Source organism: Aptenodytes patagonicus, chromosome 4 (genome assembly GCF_965638725.1).
Source record: "Aptenodytes patagonicus chromosome 4, bAptPat1.pri.cur, whole genome shotgun sequence".
Classification (NCBI taxonomy): Eukaryota; Metazoa; Chordata; class Aves; order Sphenisciformes; family Spheniscidae; genus Aptenodytes; species Aptenodytes patagonicus.
This window is the reverse complement of record NC_134952.1, coordinates 60,024,201-60,046,907: the sequence shown is the minus strand read 5'-3', so window position 1 is coordinate 60,046,907 and position 22,707 is coordinate 60,024,201. Positions and strand designations below refer to the sequence as shown.

The window sequence follows — 22,707 nt, the reverse complement described above, 5'->3', positions numbered from 1 at the left end:
AGAAGCCATTTCTGACTGCAGTGATACCACTTTTATGATTCACATACAAGAGGCTAGGAGAATCAGCTGGTGTTGCTGATTACAATGTGACTGTGTGTTGCTTGGGGTTTTGTGCTTCTTAGCAAAGGGAAAATTAGTGTTTCTCAAAACAGGAAAGTAATGCATTTTATGCAATGAGGTCATTCTCTTTTGTAATAGTTCTGTAGTGATTTTGACTTTAGATGGCAAGAGAGAGCTTCTTTTTATAGTTTTTTAAGCTGTGGCTATCTTAAGCCTATAGCATTATGGAAAATCAGTTCGTAATACTGCTTTAGAATCAGATACAAACAAGCACTCAGATAGAAACCATCCAGATTGCTGACTGTTGTTACCATCCTTCTTCTTACTACTGTCCTGTACCCTCAGGTTAATGTTGCTGATCCTCAAAAGGCTTGTTCCTCCATGACTATGTGATATACAGTCAAGCATGAGAGCTGTGAAGGGGAAGCTTAGCCAAGAGGTAGTGAGAGCTTTGTATTTTTAAAAGGCTCACCTGGACCTTTGAGCAAAAGAGCTGAACAACAAAACAGTAGCCGCACTGTGTTATGAGTAGGGATGTTGCAGCATCACACAGCTATAGGAGGAAGTCCTTACAGTGGCCAGCCACCGTTAGGAGGCAGTCATTTCCTCTCTTGCAGTGCTAGGCAAAGCAGCGGCTTCTCTTCCAGCCTGTCCTTCTCAAGCCAAGGACCTTTGCAATCACCAGAACTATAAGATGATGTTTTGGCCCTTGCTTTCCCCCATGCCCATACACTTGCTGTGTATCCTGAGAAAGTCAGGCAGCCAAGGTAGCAAGGCACAGGGAGCAACTCCAGCAGCCACCATTACTTCTCTTCCACAGTGTAGCAGGGTTGAGGAGCAGCCTGTGTGCCCACACATCTCCATCTGTGTCATCACCACCTTGCATGCAGAAGTGTGCATTCTGTTACAGATACTTAAAGCTTCTAGAGATGAGAATGTGTTGGTTTCTCAGGCAGGAAATCTTTAGAGCTGAGGAGGTAGAAATGTTAGGGAAATGCTGTTGGGCCTGTTGCCAGCAGAGAGAGCACCAAGGAAGAATAAGGGTGTAAGAAAGGGTTGTGCAGCCTTCTGCTAAGCCTTTCTTTGGATGTCAACAGAAGAACCTGTTGGAACCAGAACATACTTGCCTTCCTACAGAGTGATATCTAGAATAGGTGCCTTCTGTTTGCATCGCACAGACACCAGCACAAAGACTTTGAAACTTTAACACCTCCAAAAAGAAGTAAAACAAGAAGGTTTTTTGCTGGTAATAAGACAATAGAATATGATACAAACTCTTGAAATTATTTCACCATTATTTCCCCACATTTTGGGGGTATCTTGATGCTCACTTCAGGCTGTGTGATTGCTGTATACGTAAGTTAGCAAGGCTTCAGAGTGAGCTGAAAAGTCCAACAAGCTTGGGTAATTAGCTGTCAGAAACCGGTGCCTGTGTGGTTTCTCTCTCCTGGGTATCTCGGTGTGTTTGCAGATGCTACGTGTTTGCTTCTGAATGCAATGTGCACATTCCAGAGGAGCAGTTCTGATTCTTTTTGGTTGCCAAGAATAACAACATCAGAACAGTTCTCATCAGTTTTTTGACAGGTTTTCTTTTATGACAAAGCTGCTAAAGAAGATCCTGCAGCTGTGCTGATACAATAGCACATGGACTGCCCTATGCTCTGTTGGGTTTACAAGGGAGTGATCTATAAACCAGATCACTGAAATGATAGGAACTCTGTTTTTTAGATGGGTATTTTTAGCCCGTATTGTATGACTCATATGTTTTACTGTCTCTACAGACAGTTGTATGTGTTCATATGGGAAGAAAGGGGAGAAGACAGATTCTGACTTTATGTAGAGCTGTGCCCACAGAGAGAGAATACATTGGAAAAATGATGAGTTACTGTTTTGAAAGCCAATCCAGGTATTTACAGCTGAGTAATTATTGCATTGCTTCAGAATACCAATATTCATGGGTTTATGGAACATGATAATTTGCAACGGTAAGTTATGCCTGCTGACTGAGGTGATGACACAGAGCAGTAATTTTGGAATATGTAAACAGTGGGATTCAGCACATATGTGAAAATAACCTTTCTCTGTGTCCTTTAGCACCACTGACTGGAACGGAATATTATGTTTGGAATCAAGGGACAGAGTCAGGACACCAATACTTAACTGTTGCCTCAAGAACTATACCATTACATGATTGTGAAATAGTACTTTGCCTCTTAAAATGTCTGAGATTTGGCCTACTAGTTTAAAAAGCAAAAAAGTAATGTATTTAACGTGCAGTCAGCTGCCATACCTGTTTAAGAATGGAATTTTTAAGATACTTTATTATTAGATAGAAAACTGAATTCAAGGCATGTTACTGAAATTATTCACTCCTTTTTTTTATTTTAAGGGTGAGCCAGGAAAACCAGGAGAACAAGGATTGACAGTAAGTACTCTTCTCTTCCCATTTGCTAAGAAACTGTAACAGATACATGACATATACACTTTATAAAATGTGAAATTCCAAAAAGCTTTATAGCTGTGTCTTTCCCAACCTTCCTTTGTCACAGACTATTTGAAGCCTCATTTGTGAAGAAAACATGAGAAAGACAATGTTCTCTTTTTATATACAGTCGCCTGTCATATAAGGCCAACTTCTTTAAGCTTGCAGAAGTAGAGGGAAATAAAACAGCTAAGGGCACAGCAAAGCGAAAAAGAGCCAAGCCAGGTGTTCCCAGTTCCTGGCCCCCACTTATCACTGCCTCTGAAGTTGAGCTGTTTCCACCTTGAGACCATTGAGCAGCACAAGAACCATCTACTTGTTTTAAGGGCCAAAATCCCAGCTGTCTCTGTGGCAATAGCTCTGGCCCTTTGCCTGATGGAACACTGAAGACACAGCACAGCGTACTGAAACTCTCAGAATGTTCTCCTCTCCTGAGGTTTTGTTTTTTTCCTCTGTGTGTGAGAATGTAGCAGCCAAATGAATGCATTTTTTACAAATGTTCAGATATGGGAGTAGATGTTTTCTGTTGCATCAGGAACTAATTAACCCTATTCATTTGGAAGCAAATTGAAGCTCCACTGGTTGTAAATCAGCTTCAGCCACAGGGTAAGGCATCAGAAGTTTCTGCCTGTCACATATTCCCAGAACTGTGAAACATGCAGTGTTTTTTTCCCCTTAAGATCTCCCTAAACACTCATGTTCATTCTTATTTTTATGAGAGATGACAGAATTGTAGCCCATGGCATGTGGTTTTGATTCCTGAATGCTTCTGAGGAGGAAGATTATATGTTCAGCAATCAGTGTAGATACGATTGCTATCTGTTTGAATTTATGAAGTTTTAAACAGGTGTGATGATATTTTACCTTGACAAATTGCAAAACATTTTGAATTGACGAAATCCAATATCTTTTGGAAGAAAAAAATAAGATTCTGAGACTTGGAAATACCTGCTGTGATCAGGCAGTTAAAGTCCTGTTCTTTTTCATTTCAAGATAATGGTTTGACAAAACCAAAATCAAAGCCTCCCAAAGTTACCACCTGGTGTTTTAGCATGCTTCCAGGCTCTTTTTTGTTCTGTCCTTTTGGTTTCTGAGGGCCTGTTAATAATAGGTGCAATAGCTGGGAAGGGAGATTTTTTTGTTTGTTTTGTTTTGTTTGGAGTATTCTCCTATTTGGAATATTCTCCTATTCGACCTCTGGACAAAACTCACTCGGATTCTGCAACAGTGTCTTCCTTCTATTCAGGACCAGATCTTCAGGGTCACAGAATCTCTGAGGGCTTTTAAAGCAAAACATAGTCCATCACCATTTAGTCTCTATGTTCAGAAGATTCCCACTGCTCTAAAGTAACCATCTGTGTGTAAGAACTAAAGAACTGCTACTGATCTGTTTCTCTAAATGCAGGTGTTTTTAAAATCAAATCAGCAAGTCTGAGTTAGAGAAAGATCCCAGCTTACATGAATTTCCAGCTCCAAATGCCTGCTCTAAAAGTCAGTCTGACGGCTTAAATGTTAGCTTGTGTATAGATCAAGTAAAGAGCATCAGAGTGTCAGGGAGGTAATTAATTTCTTTTTATTCTTCTTGATGCTTCTGATATCCTTTTAATGCCAGTACAGATTTCTAGACTCTCTTCCCTGTGGAAGGTGCTACAATTATTCAGGTGCTGTCTAGCTGCTTCTGACATCTTCCGTCATGCATTTCTGCACTCAGATATCTCTCTATTTCCATATTGGAAATTGGGACACTACTGCAGAAATGGCTGATTTCTCGACAAGTATGCTGTAAAATTTTGTTGTCAGAGAAAATAAGTATAGTTTGCTGTGGAGAACACAGGCCTTTGTCTACCTGAGATTCTTTTTCTGCATTATCCATGTATTATCTTTTCAAAGTAAATGAAAATGGAGATCTCTGCCCAGAGGAGCTTCTAGGTTAATTCTGCGGGAATTCATTTGTAAGGACTTGCCTTTGTTTCACACCAAGAGTCTGAAGTCTGACTTAGCTTCCTGTTTTTTCTTCCTGATGAAATTGAAACTGTGAAGTCGATGGGTCCCATAAAGTACTACCAGTCCTGGTCTCCCAGAGGTCCACTTGTTGGGGTGTACTGTGGTTTCCTACTTGCCTACATGTCCAAGGCCCTTTCCAGTAAGAAGCAGGTACTGTGGCATGTACTCTGGTTCTTTGTCCAGGATGGAGGCAGGATACAGCCAAGGAGAGCACCAGATGCTGTGAAACAATCCCTACAGTTTGGATGTACTTGCTGAAGGTTGTGGGAGCTGAAGGCTATTTGTAGCCTATAGGATCACACTCTCAGCAGCCTTAAATCCCATGGTGCTGTTCAAGTGAAGAAGAGCTGCAAGCCTGACCTCTACATTATAATAATGGGGATAGAAGCTTTTCTCTTTCAAAAGTGTTTTTAACACCTGTATTCAGTAACATGCCTTGGTATTTCTAGATGAATATACATGTTATTGATAGAGCTGGTAAACTCAGTTTTAACCTGTGAACCACCAACGGCACAGCTTGAAATTACTTAGTTTTCAATTTTCTCTTCTTACAAAAAGTGGAATAAATTTCTTGAAGAGCACAAGATAGTAGATAATGAGATAACAGTGTTTTCCAGCTTGTGTCTCAGAACGTACCACAAGCCTATTACACATGTTGAGTAACTTGTGACCTACTCAAACAACGTGTGCCTTGATTCACAAAAAGTTGAAATAATTTTGATGCATTTGGAGTTCTGGGAATGTTTGTGTTCTCCTTTCAGTGAAATAGGAAATCCAGTGGCTCCAGTGAAGACATGGCAATTTACTCCAACTGAGAATCTGCTGCCATATTGTCCTCCATTTTTCATGAAGTTCTGTGTCAATAAAGAAAAAGAAAATCATGTTTCAGATGATGTTGTGAGAGAGGGCAGTAATAACCTTTCTCCCTCTCAGGCAGGGGAGGTTTGCTTGGACCATATACAGAGAATGACAATGTTTGAGTTCTCTGGCATGGGTTCTGCTTTGGCACGAGAGAGCTCAACCTGTCTTAGGTGCACAAGGGAAATTTGCCTTGAAGACAGGGAATGGCTTCTCTTTTTCCCCATTTCCAATGTAAGTATGTGTGGGTTGGGGCAGGGTGGTGAGAGGAGAGGTTTAGGAAAGCTAGTTGTTGCTTACAGGGGTCTCTCATTCCCTGTTGAAAATCTTTCCAGATTATCAGAGTGCCACTTCTATGTACTTCTATTGCTCTTCTGTCCTTGCAGTTGAGATGTTGGGGAGAGCTGTTTGCAAGGGTTTTTTTGGCTCTATATGTTGCTGTGTCAGGAAGAATCTGTTTTCTCTTTGAGCCAAGACAATTCAATTTCTTTTTAGGTGAGGTGGAGGCTTAGGTTTAAGTTAGAAAGGTGTGACTGTATGCATCTTTAATGTTAGAAGGGAATGTAAGAATGACTAGTTAGTTGCAATTTGTGTCTGGTTTCCATGGCACTCAAAAGCCCTGCAGATCTACTTTCTACAAGAGTTGTTGAAGGTATCATTCCTCTGTGCAGAAAGGATTAAGTGAATTCAGAGGGAGGTCAAGCAGTGGGGCGACCAAAGGCATTAAAATTTGAAATGTTATGTGGAATGAGTAAAATGTATGCTATGCAAGAGGGAAGGCCTGTAGTTTCCTTAGCTTTTCAACCTTTTCAGTTAAAGTTGTGTCCTGCCTCTCATACTTCATCTTTCTTCCCGTGCCATTCGTCTGCTCTTCCTGGTGATAAGGACTCTTAAATACCATACAAGAGTTTTTCTGTTTTATCTTCTCATTTTCAGAATGAATCATAAATGAATTTGTGATTCTTTTCTACCCAAGAGCTAGGATTTCTGGTTGCAGACTATTCATGAGAACTTAAAGTGAGTCAGTGATGGGAAATCTCAAAGGCTGACACTGATAGATCGACATTTTCAGATTCATAAACTGCAATAGGATAGAAGTTGTGCATGGGGTGTTTTTGTTTCTGATTTCCATGTGGGAGAGGTTTTAGTGCTTTTGTGCTTGATGTATTTTAAACTAGTGCATAGTAATAAAAATTTGGAAGATCAAAATTTGCAATATTTTCAGCTCCTTGGAAAAGAAGTAAATTTAAACATGTTCAGTGTATGAATCAACCACTTCTTGTCACTGAAAAAACCCCCGTATATTATTTTATCCCCAAAAATTGGCTTTAAAGACAGGTAAGTAATTTTACAGATGTTTTGCATGAACAGAACAGTCCAGAATAACCAGAGAATTCAGGTAAAGGTGTCTCTTTGCAAAAGAAATCTATACTATAATGATTAACCCAAATGCAAAATCCCTTTGCTTTAAGATATATTGTTTTCCAAACTAGTAGTTTTGTGCTTATACAGTCTTGCTGGGCATCTGTTCAAGAAAATAAGACCTAATGTTACTGCTTTTACTAGTTATTCAGAAAAAGGAGGATGTTCTTCCAAAGGACATTGCCATTTCTGCGAAAGACAGTGGAAAAGTCTAACCTTGCAGTTAAGTCTGCAAAATGTCACATCTTTAAAATGAATTAATACTGATTTTTCATCTTAGGTTAAAATGAACAAAATGAACTCACAGGGACCAGGCAGAACTGACTGGGAAGTGCTGCTGGCTTCAATTCAGCCTTTCAGGCCAATGGCCAAGGCTAGATCCTCAGCTGGTGTGAATCTCCATAGCTCCTCTGGGAAACTACTAATTGTGATTTTGTTTTCAATGGCCAGAGTTCTGCAGCAGCCTTCTTTGTTTCATTCTGGTAGCATGTTCATAGTAAATTTTATAAGGTGTTCTTAAGCTGTTTAGCTGCAAAAGTTTACTAAGAACTAGCAGATGAAATGGAAATTCTCAGCCTGTGCCTCTCACAGCAACTATTCTTTTTTTCCCCAGTACAATTGCATTGGCCTTAACTTGCAGGAAATCTCACGAAAAATAGTCTTTGGCATTTTGTAACCTCTGTACTTCAGTAACGGCTGCCACAACAATGACTAAGAGAATGATGATAAAAAGCTCTGCCTGAGCACTAGTTAATAGTTACTGCTGCTCTTTTCATCAATTAAGCTAGATAGTGGGGGGGGGGGGAGGGGGGCACTGCTTAATCAGAAGTTATATGAGGTTTCCCGTCATAGTTAATCTGTTTTCTTAGCTGGTCATTCTTTTATCTAGGTGATTCATCAATACTAAAGCACTGCACATTTCAATACTAGTACTCTAGAAATTGCAATCTTTATGAAACACTCCTCAACCATGCAGGAACACGTTTTCAGAATTATATCGTGTGCCCGTTGCACACAGAAAATGGGATCAGTGGGTAGAACACAGGCTCCACTGAAATGCAGAATGAATACTTTGTATGAAACCTGTGCTTTCCTCTTCATGTACATCTGCTAGTTCAGGTTTCCTTCTTAAGTTCTTTGTGCCGTTAGACTTGTAAGAAATTGGTTTGTGGGAATAAGGAAGTGATCATCCCCCTGTACTCAGCCCTGGTGAGGCCGCACCTCGAATACTGTGTTCAGTTTTGGGCCCCTCACTACAAGAAGGACGTCGAGGTGCTGGAGCGTGTCCAAAGAAGGGCAACGAAGCTGGTGAAGGGTCTAGAGCACAAGTCTTATGAGGAGCAGCTGAGGGAACTGGGGTTGTTTAGCCTGCAGAAAAGGAGGCTCAGGGGAGACCTCATCGCTCTCTACAACTACCTGAAAGGAGGTTGTAGCGAGGTGGGTGTTGGTCTCTTTTCCCAAGTAACAAGTGATAGGATAAGAGGAAATGGCCTCCAGTTGTGCCAGGGGAGCTTTAGATTGGATATTAGGAAAAATTTCTTCACGGAAAGGGTTGTCAAGCATTGGAACAGACTGCCCAGGGAAGTGGTTGAGTCACCATCCCTGGAGGTATTTAAAAGATGTGGTGCGGTGCTTAGGGACGTGGTTGGTGGTGGACTTGGCAATGTTAGGTTAACGGTTGGACCTGATGATCTTAAACGTCTTTTCCAACCTAAATGATTCTATAATTCTATTCTAAGTGTTTAATGATTCTTATAGGCACCAAAGGGGAAATACCTGTTCTTAGGGACAGTCTTGGAACTTCTTTTGTCCCATAGACATATAGACACAGTACCTGCTAGAGGCCTTCTAGTTACAAAGAGCTTTTATTTTACATAGGAAGTATGGAAGTTTAAAAAAAACAGGACTTTATTTTTTTCTTTTTTTTTTTGCAAAGCTTTGGTATAAAAGAGTTTTTGTATGTATTTGTATGTATTGCACCATTGTGACGTATTTTGCTATATAACTTTTTCAGTATACAAAAACATTCACTTTTTCATTATATTTTTGTTAGGCATTTTCATTTGGTGTTTGTGCTCACTCTCCCTGAACTCTGATACCTTGTAAAACAAATCATTACTGCTGCCCCAGACCTGCAAACTGAAAATGCCCAAACTTTCTACTTTATACATTTCTTTAAATGTTAAGCAACTGAGTCACTAGAAGTTGAATACAAAAACACCTTGAGAGGCTGTTGCTAATGTATCACACCCTGAATTACTCTGCTTTGAAACTGCAACTTTAACCTTTACAGGGCAGAATTATTTCTTATTTTACAGCTTGCTAAAGCACAAGGAACAGAGTAAGCTTAAAAGGAAAATATAATTGTCACAGAAGAAGGGAGGTCTAGGAAGAATTCTGGACTCAGAACATTTGTTCTAACTACGTTTAGGTCAGGTTTTGGTGGTTTTTTTATTTCTTCCAGATAGTTATTTGTCAAGGCCCAACTGAAGTGTCCAACTTCATTCAACCATTTCTATGATGCCAGGGTTTGATATGATACAAGCTCTGGTGGTCTGTTGATTTCAGAAAACAGTGATTGAAGAGTGGCATTCATAGTGGAAATATTTTACATTTTAAAACCACAGTTGCATAGAAGACTTATAAACATTTGTTTATCCTTGGTTACCCAGTTTTCCAAGTGCTTAAGTAACTATCACATAATTCTCCACCTCCAGAGGAACACAGATAGCAGTTGAATGTCTTCAGAGCAAGACTTCCATCCTCCTACTGAGGAGCTATTTGAATGAGAACCTAATTCAGTGAAGCCCTGCAATAACTTGTCGTAGCTGCCTAGCTAGTTTACTCAATTGCACATGATGGCAAAGGGTTCTTCTGAAGTGTTCATGATACCTGAAACAGTGAGAACTATTTTTAATTTTTATTATATTTAGTTATCTTCCTATTCTGGGCAACTCTCACAACCAAAATTTTCATCCCTCTCAGTTGAAGTTTCTCAGTGAATGTGTGTCAATTTAAAGAAAAGTAGCATCATTTTCAAAAATGCTAAACAGTCACTTCATCCAAACAGTTTTCATGAACTTTCATTGGAATTTTTGAAGCCTAGATGCTCTTTATAAAATGAGCTTTTTAATGTTAGTCACCAATGGTTTAGGAGCTGATCCTGAGCATCCCTACATGGAAACTCTGGCAGCTTCCAATGATACAACCAAAAGACAAATAGTTACTATCAACTCCATCTATGGTTATAGATATCATATATATATATATATATATAGGCAGGAGGTAAAAGAATTCTGTCTCTTGTCTTAAAGGCTTTTGTTTTACCTCCTTCATATTGCCAGGGATGATAGTGACAGAGGCTGAGTGATAATACATATTACCTGTGGCAGTAGATTGAGCCTCCAACTGGTGAAGACTACTGCGTGTTTCGTATGTGCCTGGTCACTGCAGAGCAGAGGCTTTGGGCTTGAGGGGAATGAGGTGGGGAGCAGTGGTAGCAGCTGTCTGCACCGGGCTGCCTGGACCCAGTGGCAGAAGAGCTATCCAAAGTGAAGTTTAGCTGAGTCTGCATTTGCAAAGCTTCCCTTTGGTTGTACTGGAGCAACCAGCAGGGCCAGTATACCTCTGCAGCTGTTATGGAACACAGAACAGTTGAAGAAAAAGAAAGAAAAAACAAAACAAAACAATCTAAGGATTAATGTTCTGCATTCAGTCTGACCTACTGATGGAGGGATTTTTCTTAAGACCTGAAATACCCCCCCAAAATGCAACTGGTTAATATGCGAAAGGTCAACAGACAACTGATGCCCAGGACACAGACATTTGGAGCCTATTTTGGTAACGGTGACGTAGGAAAGCTCTAGTTTGAGCATTAATTTCTTGGAGTTTTTAAGATGTTAGCCAAACTTGCATCTTTCTCACAGAAGAAGGGGAGGCACTGGAAGAAACTTACATCCTTCTCTCGAAGGAGGGGAAAAAAACCGTTTGTGGAGTATGTTGTTATATCCATGGTTCCTTACCCAGCAGGCCACACTCACCTACCAACATCTTCTTGATTTATCTAGTTTTTTCCCCATCTTTAGTTTTCTTGGAGACTGTTTGCAAGCAATGCATAAGAAATAGGTGGTTCTTCAATTACCACATTCAGTATTACCAGTGTCCTCAGCCTCTAGCAAATCTTAGGGTTAGAATTCAGGCACTTAATGGAAAGAAGACCTGATTTAAACAGCAGTTTTTCTGAAACGCAGTGGGCTGGGGGGATTTTGCTCCAGTCTGAAAAAGCAGATTAACACTCTACTCGCTGCTCTGATCATCACCAGTGCTGAGTGCTTGGATACTTTTCTTCCTTTTGAAGACAAGGGAGTAGACTTGTCACCTTGCACATTACAGGTGGCTTTCCATTAACAAAATCTCTCCCTACAGTCAAAAGAGGATGCTTACAAGACCCTAGTTCTGCTGAGACAATCGGGCAAAAATTTCAAGAAGCAACACTGACCTGTGCAAACCTTTTGCAAGGATTGGTGCCCAACCTTAGATGTATGAATCCACGTTTAAAACTGCAGGGTTTTCATTCACATCAGTGGATCCAGGACCAGAACTACCACCAGTGGAGCTTTTCCATGTTAGTAGTTTGAAGTTGCATCAGAGCAATATTCCAACAAGCCCTGCATCTACCAACAGGGGAGGATTCTGCCTAACTTCACGCTACCTTAAAGATAGAATTGGCTCTGCATTTTGAAGCAGCAATCCTTTGTTCAGGATGAATTTCTGAGTAATTACAGTTCAGATATCAATCAATTCTTTTATTCTTTCACATTTGGATTCAGATTCTCCAGTTTTGGCTTTTTGTTTTGCACCCTCATGGACTCAGAATTCACCTTGCTTGATATAGCACAAGCACCCACAGGTTGCACCAGCACCCATAGTAGGAACATGGGGAAAAGAATGCATAAGAACTGAGGTGGACATGGCCTGGCTTTTACCAAAACAGACTGCCAAAATGTCAAAGACATGGTTGGCTGATCTATTTCCCTGCTGCCTCCCCTCTCCACTGTGGCCATAAACCACCTGGGTGCTTCAGAGACACCAGATGAGAAATGAGTCTTATTAATATCAATGAGACTTTGACTCCTGTATGACATTAAGCAGTTAAGCTTTCCTGAATTGAGATATTTCTTCCTGACTTCTCAGGTCATGGGGACAAAATGGTGATTCTTTACTTCTCAAGAGCATTCTTAATGATTTCTGAAGTTAATTCTTAATGATTTTTCTCTTAACTTGCAAATGATGGCACGGATCACATGTTGGGTAAAACATAGTCATGTATGCTGATACCTAGAAGGTGAGGAGATTTTGAGGCTTATGCTTCTCTCTATCTTAAAAATACTGGTTTGCATAAACCTTGGTTTTATGCTGCTGAGCAGATATATTACTGTGGACACGCAACCGGCTGTTAGCTGGTATCAGAAAGAGAAAAACCACAGTCATCTTAATGCTGACAGATTTGTCAGCATTAGAAGAAACAGATGGGTTGGAAGAGAAAAGATTAGAAGGGGGGAAAATTTGAGTCTTCCAGTTAGTAGTTAGATCAGTTCCCAAAGAGAAGAGAAAAGATCCATTGTGCATTTTGAGCATAAAGTTCTACTTTTCCTTGATGTATAAAACATCAGCTGGTTTCAGTCCAGTATCAGAATACTTACACAATAAGACAGTTTTAACTGGTCATTTCAGTTTAAATTGGCTAGAGTTATGATGTTAATTGAATTGTTTTCCCTTTGCAGGGACCTCAGGGGCCTCCAGGACAAAAGGTATAGTATAAACAACAATACTGTGAAAGTGATTATTCTTCCTGGTGCCAAATTGTGAGCAGAAAAGGTGAATGGAATTAGCTACTGTACACTGCATTGAACCAGTTAGTTTAGGCTCTGAATTTTGTTTTTGCAAGATGCAGCCATATATTGTGAGACATCAGATTTCTCATTTCCCCCATCATAGGAAGTTCAAGCAATGCAGCGCAGACTGTTTTCAATCTGTCTGCTTAACTTTCAGGTGAAAAGGTCACTATAATTTTCTTATTCATGCACTGGTACGACTAGGAAACCAAAGTTAAAACATTGTGAAAGGTGGGGAGATAGAGTTTCTGATTAAATGCATAACCTTACTCAAGTAGATCAGTGCCATATGACTAAAAAATTGAGCAGCAGAAACAAAGGACATAGGTGTTGCTGATAAATGGTGCTTGGTTGGCGGTGTTCAGGTGGTCTGCTGGTGTCTTCCTGTTCCTTCGGTAACCCGAGACCTGACTTCCTGGGAATGCTTTCAGCGTTATTTACGCTCATTAAAGCTGACTGCCTCAGTTTGATGGAGTGAGCTTAGGATTTATGGAATTACACCATTAAAACAGTCCTAGATATATCAGCAATAACAGCTAGTAAGTGGCACTCTTCCAGCATCTCACCCACGCACCACCAAGGCAAGTCATTTTCTAGTTGATTTCAAAAGATTAAAAAGTTGTATGGCAGGTATTTAATAAAACAGGCTTAATTTGTATAAAGAAAAAAAGAAAGAGGAAAGGAATAAGTAGTATTAACATACGTGAGAAGGATGCCACCTCTGTTTTTTTTTTTATTCTGAGATAATATTCTTTAAGGGGAAGGTTTGCTTGCATCTGTTCAGATGGAACTTTTTGAACAAGAGAAAGAAAAACCTGCTGATATGTAAAAATGTAATCCCAAAGCATATAAATTGGTGGAATTTTGTCAGCTGTGAGGTGTACAGAGTTTACAGGCTGAAGGAGAGGACTACCCTTCATGTTTGGCAATGTAGGAATGTGACATTGTAAAGCTGTACTGATGTCTAAGTTGCTGTTCTAAAATTATACCCTAAGACTTGGGGAGGAGGGTATTTCACATGTACAACATCAGCAAAACCCATGTGCTGATGAGTTTTTGCGTATCTGAGAAACTTTTACTTGGCATGGTAGAATCAGCTTTATTTACACTTTCTAACATCCTATGTCTCATAAGAAAAATCAGCAACTATAGAATACTGTCACTGAGAGGAGGAACTGTTATGAATAGGATAGTTTATTGAGGCTGATGGTTTAATGCCCTCCTGAGCTTTGTCTTCTAGTTTTCTGGAAAAATTATACAAAAACGTGAAAATATTCACTAGGGCCCCTTTGCAGTGGCCAGCAGTTGTTGACCATGCATCCAGCAAAAAGAGGCAACAGGAATGCCAAAGTGGAAACTTTGGGAGTAAGGGGAGAGCATTCTGGGTCATGGAGATATGGTGGGATGCCAGTGTATTATTTCTTACTGATTTTCAGCTCTGCTATGAGCTGGAGCTTCTTGGGCATTCAAATGTTGGAGGGTTCTTGAGGCCCTCATGGGTTGCTTCCTTTTCTTGTTTCACAGGATTTCTCAACTCTATTCATTGACAAACATGTCGAAGGGGGAAGGGGATAAAACCAGGCTCACTAGAGATGAGCCGAGGGGTGGCGTGCCGATGCCAGGGGCGAAATTGATAGCCCAGCTCAAGTGCATATACACCAATGCACGCAGCATGGGCGGCAAGCAGGAGGAGCTGGAAGCCATTGTGCAGCGGGAGAGATATGATTTAGTCGCCATCACAGAAACATGGTGGGGTGACTCTCATGACTGGAGTGCTGCAATGGATGGCTATAGACTCTTCAGAAGGGACAGGCAAGGAAGGAGAGGCGGTGGGGTGGCCCTGTATGTTAGGGAGTGTTTCGATTGTATAGAGCTCAACGATTGTGATGATGGTACGGTTGAGTGTCTATGGGTAAGGATGAGGGGGAAGGCCAACGAGGCAGATATCCTGCTGGGAGTCTGTTATAGACCACCCAACCAGGATGAAGGGGCCAATGAAGCGTTCTATAAGCGGCTGGCAGAAGTCTCTCAATCGGTAGCCCTTGTTCTCGTGGGGGACTTCAACTTCCCGGACGTCTGCTGGAAATACAACACGGCAGAGAGGAAGCAGTCTAGGAGGTTCCTGGAGTGTGTGGAAGACAACTTCCTGACGCAGCTGGTAAGTGAGCCTACCAGGGGAGGTGCCTCGCTTGACCTGCTGTTTACTAACAGAGAAGGACTGGTGGGAGATGTGGTGGTCGGAGGCCGTCTTGGGCTTAGCGACCATGAAATGGTAGAATTCTCGCTTCTTGGTGAAGTAAGGAGGGGGGGCAGCAAAACCACAACCATGGACTTCTGGAGGGCAGACTTTGGCCTGTTCAGGACGTTGGTTGAGAGAGTCCCGTGGGAGACGGTCCTGAAGGGCAAAGGGGTCCAGGAAGGCTGGACGATCTTCAAGAAGGAAGTCTTAAAGGCGCAGGAGCAGGCTGTCCCTGTACGCCGTAAGAAGAACGGGCGGGGAAGACGACCAGCCTGGCTGAATGGGGAGCTCTTGCTGGGACTCAGGAAATAAAGGAGAGTTTACCGCTTGTGGAAGAAGGGGCAGGCGACTCCAGAAGAGTACAGGGATCTCGTTAGGTCGTGCAGAGAGGAAATGAGAAAGGCAAAAGCCCAGCTAGAACACAATCTGGCCGCTGTCGTTAAAGACAACAAAAAATGTTTTTACAAATATATTAATGATAAGAAGAGAGCCAAGGAGAATCTCCATCCTTTATTGGATGCAGGGGGGAACATTGTCACTGAGGATGAGGAAAAGGCTGAGGTACTCAATGCCTTCTTTGCCTCAGTCTTTAACAGGCAGACCAGTTATCCTCAGGGTACTCGGCCCCCCGAGCTGGAAGACGGGGACGGCGAGCAGGATGAACCCCCCGTAATCCAAGAGGAAGCAGTCAATGACCTGCTACGCCACCTGGATGCTCACAAGTCTATGGGGCCGGATGGGATCCACCCGAGAGTGCTGAGGGAGCTGGCGGAGGTGCTCGCCAAGCTGCTCTCCGTCATTTATCAGCAGTCCTGGTTAACGGGGGAGGTCCCGGACGACTGGAGGCTTGCCAATGTGACGCCCATCCACAAGAAGGGCCGGAAGGAGGATCCGGGGAACTACAGGCCTGTCAGCCTGACCTCGGTGCCGGGGAAGATTATGGAGCGGTTCATCTTGAGGGCGCTCACAAGACATGTGCGGGACAACCAGGGCATCCGGCCTAGCCAGCACGGATTCATGAAGGGCAGGTCCTGCTTGACCAACCTGATCTCCTTCTATGACCAGGTGACCCGCCTAGTGGATGAGGGAAAGGCTGTGGATGTGGTCTACCTGGACTTCAGCAAGGCCTTTGACACTGTCTCCCACAGCATTCTCCTAGAGAAGCTGGCGGCTCACGGCTTAGACAGGTGGACTCTGCGCTGGGTCAAAAACTGGCTGGACGGCCGGGCCCAGAGAGTTGTGGTGAATGGATTTACATCCAGTTGGCGGCCGGTCACGAGTGGTGTTCCCCAGGGCTCAGTACTGGGGCTGGTCTTGTTCAATATCTTTATCGATGATCTGGATGAGGGGATTGAGTGCACCCTCAGTAAGTTTGCAGACGACACCAAGTTGGGTGGGAGTGTTGATCTGCTCGAGGGTAGGAAGGCTCTGCAGAGGGACCTGGACAGGCTGGATCGATGGGCTGAGGCCAACTGTATGAGGTTCAACAAGGCCAAGTGCCGGGTCCTGCACTTGGGTCACAACAACCCCATGCAGCGCTACAGGCTTGGGGAAGAGTGGCTGGAAAGCTGCCTGTCGGAAAAAGACCTGGGGGTGCTGGTCGACAGCCAGCTGAACGTGAGCCGGGCAGTATGCCCAGGTGGCCAAGAAGGCCAATGGCATCCTGGCCTGTATCAGAAATAGTGTGGCCAGCAGGAGTAGGGAAGTGATCGTGCCCCTGTACTCGGCACTGGTGAGGCCACACTGCGAATACTGTGTTCAGTTTTGGGCCCCTCGCTACAAGAAGGACGTTGAGGTGCTGGAGCGTGTCCAGAGAAGGGCAATGAAGCTGGTGAAGGGTCTGGAGAACAAGTCTTATGAGGAGCGGCTGAGGGAACTGGGGTTGTTTAGCCTGGAGAAAAGGAGGCTGAGGGGAGACCTCATCGCTCTCTACAACTCCCTGAAAGGAGGTTGTAGCAAGGTGGGTGTCGGTCTCTTCTCCGAAGTAACAAGTGATAGGATGAGAGGAAATGGCCTCAAGTTGTGCCAGGGGAGGTTTAGATTGGACATGAAGAAAAATTTCTTTACTGGAAGAGTGGTTAAACATTGGAACAGGCTGCCCAGGGAAGTGGTGGAGTCCCCATCCCTGGAGGTATTTAAAAGACGTGTAGATGAGGCACTTAGGGACATGGTTTAGTGGGTATGGTGGTGTTGGGTTGATGGTTGGACTCGATGATCTTAGAGGTCTTTTCCAACCTCAATGATTCTATGATTCTATGATTCTATGTGCATCCATTTTGGATGCATTCCCTTTGGGTGTTGGTGTCTTTTGACTAAACCATTTCTAGTGAAACCTCTAACCAATATGAATAGAGGGGGAAATGTCATGCACTGATTCTTGGGATGCAGAGAAAGCAGGGCATGAAGGGATTCACAGGGTGCTTATTTGTTTTAAGGGTCCTGGGAAACTGCACATTTCACTATTGACAAAGCCTCTGCCTTTCCCTGTTCCCTAGCCTCTTTTTAGGGTGCCAGCCTTTCAAATAGCTATCACGTTTTTGTATCCTGTTAAGGTATTTATAAATGAAAAATAAAAATAATGCTTTCAGTTTCCTTGCTGAGCAACACCATTATTATATAAAAAGAGAACGCTGTGTAAGCCCATGCAGTTTTCCTGCTTTCCTCATACTGAACATCCATACCAAAAGTCGTGCAAGTTCCTTCAAAAAAATTGTCCATCATACAGAAACGTATAGTGTGAGAGCTTTGTAAAAAGATCCCTCTGATGTCACAAGTCAATGCTAATATTTTGCTTTCCTTTGTCTGCTCCTTGTGTTTGGCCTTTGTTGGCTTTTAAATTTTGATTGCAGTAATACTGATGCAATTTAAAAGGGTATCTGTAATTTGCACTGTCAGGCTGAATTGTTGCAGATTATCTCTTAAAAGCCTTAAAATAGATTGGCGCTACCAGTTATTGAGCTTGAAGCATCCCTCTTGAAGCGTTAATGGTTTTGTTCAGGTGCTATGTTCGATTGTGTAGGATCAGTCTCAAAATTTATCTAGAGCATTAAATGGAATTGTATTTTAATTCTTACCTTTCTTGTGAAGCATCCACAACATTACAAAACAACCATCAGCTTGAAGCTTGTTTCTGGAAGAGGCCATACAGTGGGACAGTCATTAAAATGTACAACATGAGAACATGCCTAATTAGTATAAAATGTGAACTGAAAAGAGAGCTCAGCTTGGATAAAAATTAGTTTTTGAAAAATTTATTGCAGTTACAATAAGTAAGGATTCACCGTAATTTCTAAGTACTGTATTAAGAGATGAAAGGTTTCATGACCTGTTTAATTTGCTAAACACCGGCGTCTGTTTCCCACCAGGGTTCTGTCGGAGTGCCTGGTGTTCCAGGGAGAGACGGACAAGTGGTGAGTTCACTGACTTTGTCAGCACTGCCATTATTTATGTAGTTGATTAAAGCTACTTAGGGCTTGTTCACATGAGCAATATGCAACCTTACGTCCAGAGCTGTGGTTTCAAATTGGCTTCGTGGAAAAGACTGTACAATCCGGTTTGTGCTCTGAAGTATTTTTTTCTAGTTTTACTTGAACAGGCAGCAAATGTAATTAATTAAGCTGCAAGTCTGATGTTCAGATTTGATGATGACTGATAGGTTCCAGAAAGAAATGCGTATTAGTGGTGTGCAACTTTAGACAGTACCTTTACAAACTAAGTTTTTCTGCAGATTTTTTTTTATTTTTTGTTAACTCAGTCCATGATACAACCACTTATGTTGATATTGAGTATTTATACAGTGTCAATACATTGTTAGTACATCCTATAAATAGAGAATAAAAAAAGACTGGCAACACAGGTGGAGAATAATGTGGAATTGAAGTTGGGGATGAAAATGCAGAGAAATAAATCAAACAGAAATATTCTTGAACACAACCGGGAGGAAACGCTAACTCAGGCAACTCAGTGTCATCTTTCAGTGCCATCACCAAGTTAACTCATAGTTCAGAACAGCCCTCCATAAGGAGGGGTTGCAGTAAAGCAGCAGGGCTGTTTCACAGCATTGCTAAGGTTTGTTGGCAAATCTGGGTGGTGAAGTTTAAATAATATCCCTCCCTGACTGTAAACAGTATTATCCATCTGTTGTTCTCACAAGCACTAACATTCCTAGTGAACTTCAAAAGCACTTGCAGGGAATACCAAAAGGAAAATGTATGATATATGTTGTTCACTGCATTTAAGCAGCAATAGATGGTAGTGTATAAGTATCATTATACAATCCCTTCTTCTGCCTCCCTCACCAAAAACCCTAGGGAAAAAAGTGCTAAGATGTTTCAAATAATTTAATTTTAATTCCTCTTTCCTAATAAAATGGACGTATTGTTTCTAATAGCCTAATATACAGTATTAGACCTATGTTTTGACAGTGGTTATAAGAAATGCTGTAATAATCAGTTATTTCACTTTAGTAATACTGATAATGCTAGGAACCTATTTTTAAAATATTCAGACTATTATGAATACTGTGGAACAACAAAAGAAAAAGTATTTAGAATTAGCGATATATAACACACAAGAAATTATAAGAAAATATTATGAAACAAATTTTCATTAAGACCTGAGATTTTTTCCTTCATATTTTATAGCTGCATTCAGTTGCAACATGAATGGTAGACAGTATTTTCCAACACAGATGCTGTTACTGTACATAATTCAAGTAATTTTTGTGACCAAAGTATGAGTGAAAAGCCAGTGAAGACACACTTTGTAGCATGATTTTCTTTGGATGTGCAGGAAGATGTAAGAAGACTGGACAGGGTGAAGTTGCAAACCACATTGAATAGAATAGAACTGATGATTCACGTTTTATCCAAGAGCTTTACTTTTAACAGCATCATCATACAAACTCCAGCCAGAAATCTTCACTCAGATGAGCACAAAAAATGGATGTTGATGAAATAAGTCAAATGTGCAAAATTATCTGATTATTAAAGTGTCATTTGGGGAGATGGGGATTTTTTTTTTTAAGTTGTATTGCCAAGGTTGTTGTATGTCTATTTTTAGGAGACCACATAGACTTACCTGCAGTCATGTTTCATGGGGAAGAAAAGAAATACACCTTTGATTAAGGGAAAATGCAAACACATCCTTAAATGCTGTTTATCAACTTTAAACCACGCTTTAAAAGAGATCCTAACATTTTCAATTTATGGCTTTATGTTTATTTGATTTATTTCAATATTTACGGCATCTAAAACTTTGAAGACATTCTTAAATTATTACCACTTTAATAAAGTTGTCAGCATATTTTTAGTGTAGCTGGAATATTTTACTTTTGACCTTCAAGAAAAAAATAAATTAATTACTAAAGTAAAATCTAGATACCAGGACAAAAAACATACAGATAAAAATGAAATGTGGTCACATTCTCTTGTTTGTTTTCACAATTGTTGGTTGATATTGACTAGCAAGCACTTCCTTATGTGCAGAAAATGTATTATTTTCATGTAATACTAAGCAGATGAAAGTTGAATGTTGATATCTCTTTTAATAAATAGATAACAAATTCTGCTAGCTTGGAAATAGTGGTAGAAATAAAGTTAAACTGAAGCAGTATTTATCTGAAGTTAGAAAGTATAGTGCAGCCTAGTAGTCCCATGCTAATATTTTGCTACCAAAAGGTCCATTCTTCCCATTTCTATGAAAAAACAGATTCTCAGTGCAGTGTGACACAGAAGATATTGTTGAATGAAGACCAGAGTAGTAATTTTAAGAGTTGGGCTGTACTGTGAGCTGGCTGCTGGCACTCCTGGCTTTATTTATACAGATTCATGTTGATTTGCAGAATAGTTGAACTCGACTTGAATGTGTGATGCAAGTCATCCCCTTTTGAGAAGTTACGTAGTTAAAAGGCTTTACAAAAGCCTCACTGTCTTGGTAGCCTTTTAATCAGTGAGCTCGCTCTGCCAAACAGCAGCATGTGCAGTGCACTAAGTTCCAAGTTACTATTTTTTTGTAGTTTAAAAGGCAGTGAGTGTCAAGCACATGCTTAAAATTAAGTGTGTGTGTGAATGCTTTCCTCATCTGGACAATGAAATATCTTTCAGCCAATGAATGTCAGCAGGGAATTAGCTTTGCTCGCTCCTTAAGCAGTTGAATAATACAGAGTTAGGTCATCTCCATCTTATATGTGTCTCTGTAATTTTCCTTTTCCTTTCCCTTCACTTCTTCTTTAATTGAAATAGTGGATTATGGGAGACGATTGACAAGTCTGACCAATAGATCTGGAAATGAGATCATAAATTCTGAGTGCACTTAGAACAAATTTCTAATCCCTTAACATATGCACCACTTCTCTTAGACAATCTCTAGATATTAGAGTAAGTGTAATTTTACACGACTCACGTGTTTTTGCAGGACTGTTAACTAGTAGATTTTTCTTGTATTAAGAATAGTAGCAAAATCATTGCCGTAAAAACTTCACACATTTTTTTCTTTTAGGCCAAATCCAATGAAACATTACAGGTAGTTTTGCAAGGGCATTTACATTCTTTGTTTGTTTCTACATTTGGAAAACTATAGCCACACTCTGCTTATCTTGTTGAGAACAGTAACTGGAAAGGAGCTGCCTAATAATAGCTGCAGCTAGAGAAAGTGTTGTCCCTGGGATGGACAGAAACCTTCTGAGATAGCAAGGAGAGTCTTTCTGAGTGCTTCCTTTCCTTTGCAGACTGTTGTGCAATCCACCTGTAGGAGCTTGCTTCCTAGCAAGATGCTATGGGAGATAACCTTCCCTTTCTCGATCCCTGGCAAGAGGTCCTCAGGCACTTGAATAGTACGAAAAAGGATTATACCTGCATGCAGATATGAGGTTGCAGTGATCTAGGGATATCAGATCCCTACATTAATCATGTTGAAATGGCCACCAAGGGGGTCTTGGAAATTTCAACTGTGCAAATATAGAATACATATTCTGGTATTTGTTAAGGGGTACTGATTTGATAAGGATTCCCAGTGACTGCGACAACAGCACAAGGAGAAAAGAGGAGGTTCCCTAAGTAAGGATTGCATTTGGCCTGAAGGAACCTAGTTTCTGGAGTCTGTGCAACTAACTGTCTTTGTTTTAAATAGGAGTTTGTCTGGAGTGCATAAAACCCCTCAGTCTATACTTCCATGGAACACGTAGTACTTGGTATTTTTGGATTTTTGTAAGGGTGTATTGAGAACAGAGTGTGTGGTCAGGATAGATCCCTTAATTTCAAATTGTTTCAGTAGTTTGACAATAGCAATTTGATAAACCTCAGAAGAATTTCCCTTCTTATCAGTAGACTTAGAGTCTGGGCATGTACATTTCTTATTGCTTTCTTCATGCTTCTTATTACTCTAATTTACATGTATTTCCCCATCAGTGTGTACTGTAGTATGTAGGGGACACATTTTGAAACTAGTATTATCACATTTCTTTAGAGAAATGAGGAAGGGTATGTGTGTACTAACATTTTTTCAAATAAAGAATTATGAAGGAAGGAAACATCATTAAATGCAGTTCACAAATTCTCAGACAGGTTTGCAGGCCAGCTGAGTCTTGTTGAAGAGTCTTTCCACTTAATTTCAGCTGGTGAGTGGGCCAGGAGAGATTTCCAGTCCTTAAACAAACAATTTTAAGTTACTTTTGAGGGGGGTGAAAAGCAAGTTGAAAGGAGGTAATTCAACCCTGGTTTGAAATGGAAATCACAGTAACATGTCTGAGA

At 41.1% G+C, this 22,707-nt stretch overlaps 1 protein-coding gene across 1 annotated transcript in view; it reads left to right on the top strand.

The window, feature by feature from the left end:
- COL25A1 (collagen type XXV alpha 1 chain) overlaps positions 1-22,707 on the top strand; it is a 337,364-nt gene that overhangs the window by 237,329 nt on the left and 77,328 nt on the right. Inside the window, exons 10-12 of the mRNA XM_076336882.1 lie at positions 2,450-2,485; positions 12,610-12,636; positions 18,325-18,369. Coding sequence (XP_076192997.1) covers positions 2,450-2,485; positions 12,610-12,636; positions 18,325-18,369 — 108 coding nt within the window. The remainder of the gene's footprint in view (positions 1-2,449; positions 2,486-12,609; positions 12,637-18,324; positions 18,370-22,707) is intronic.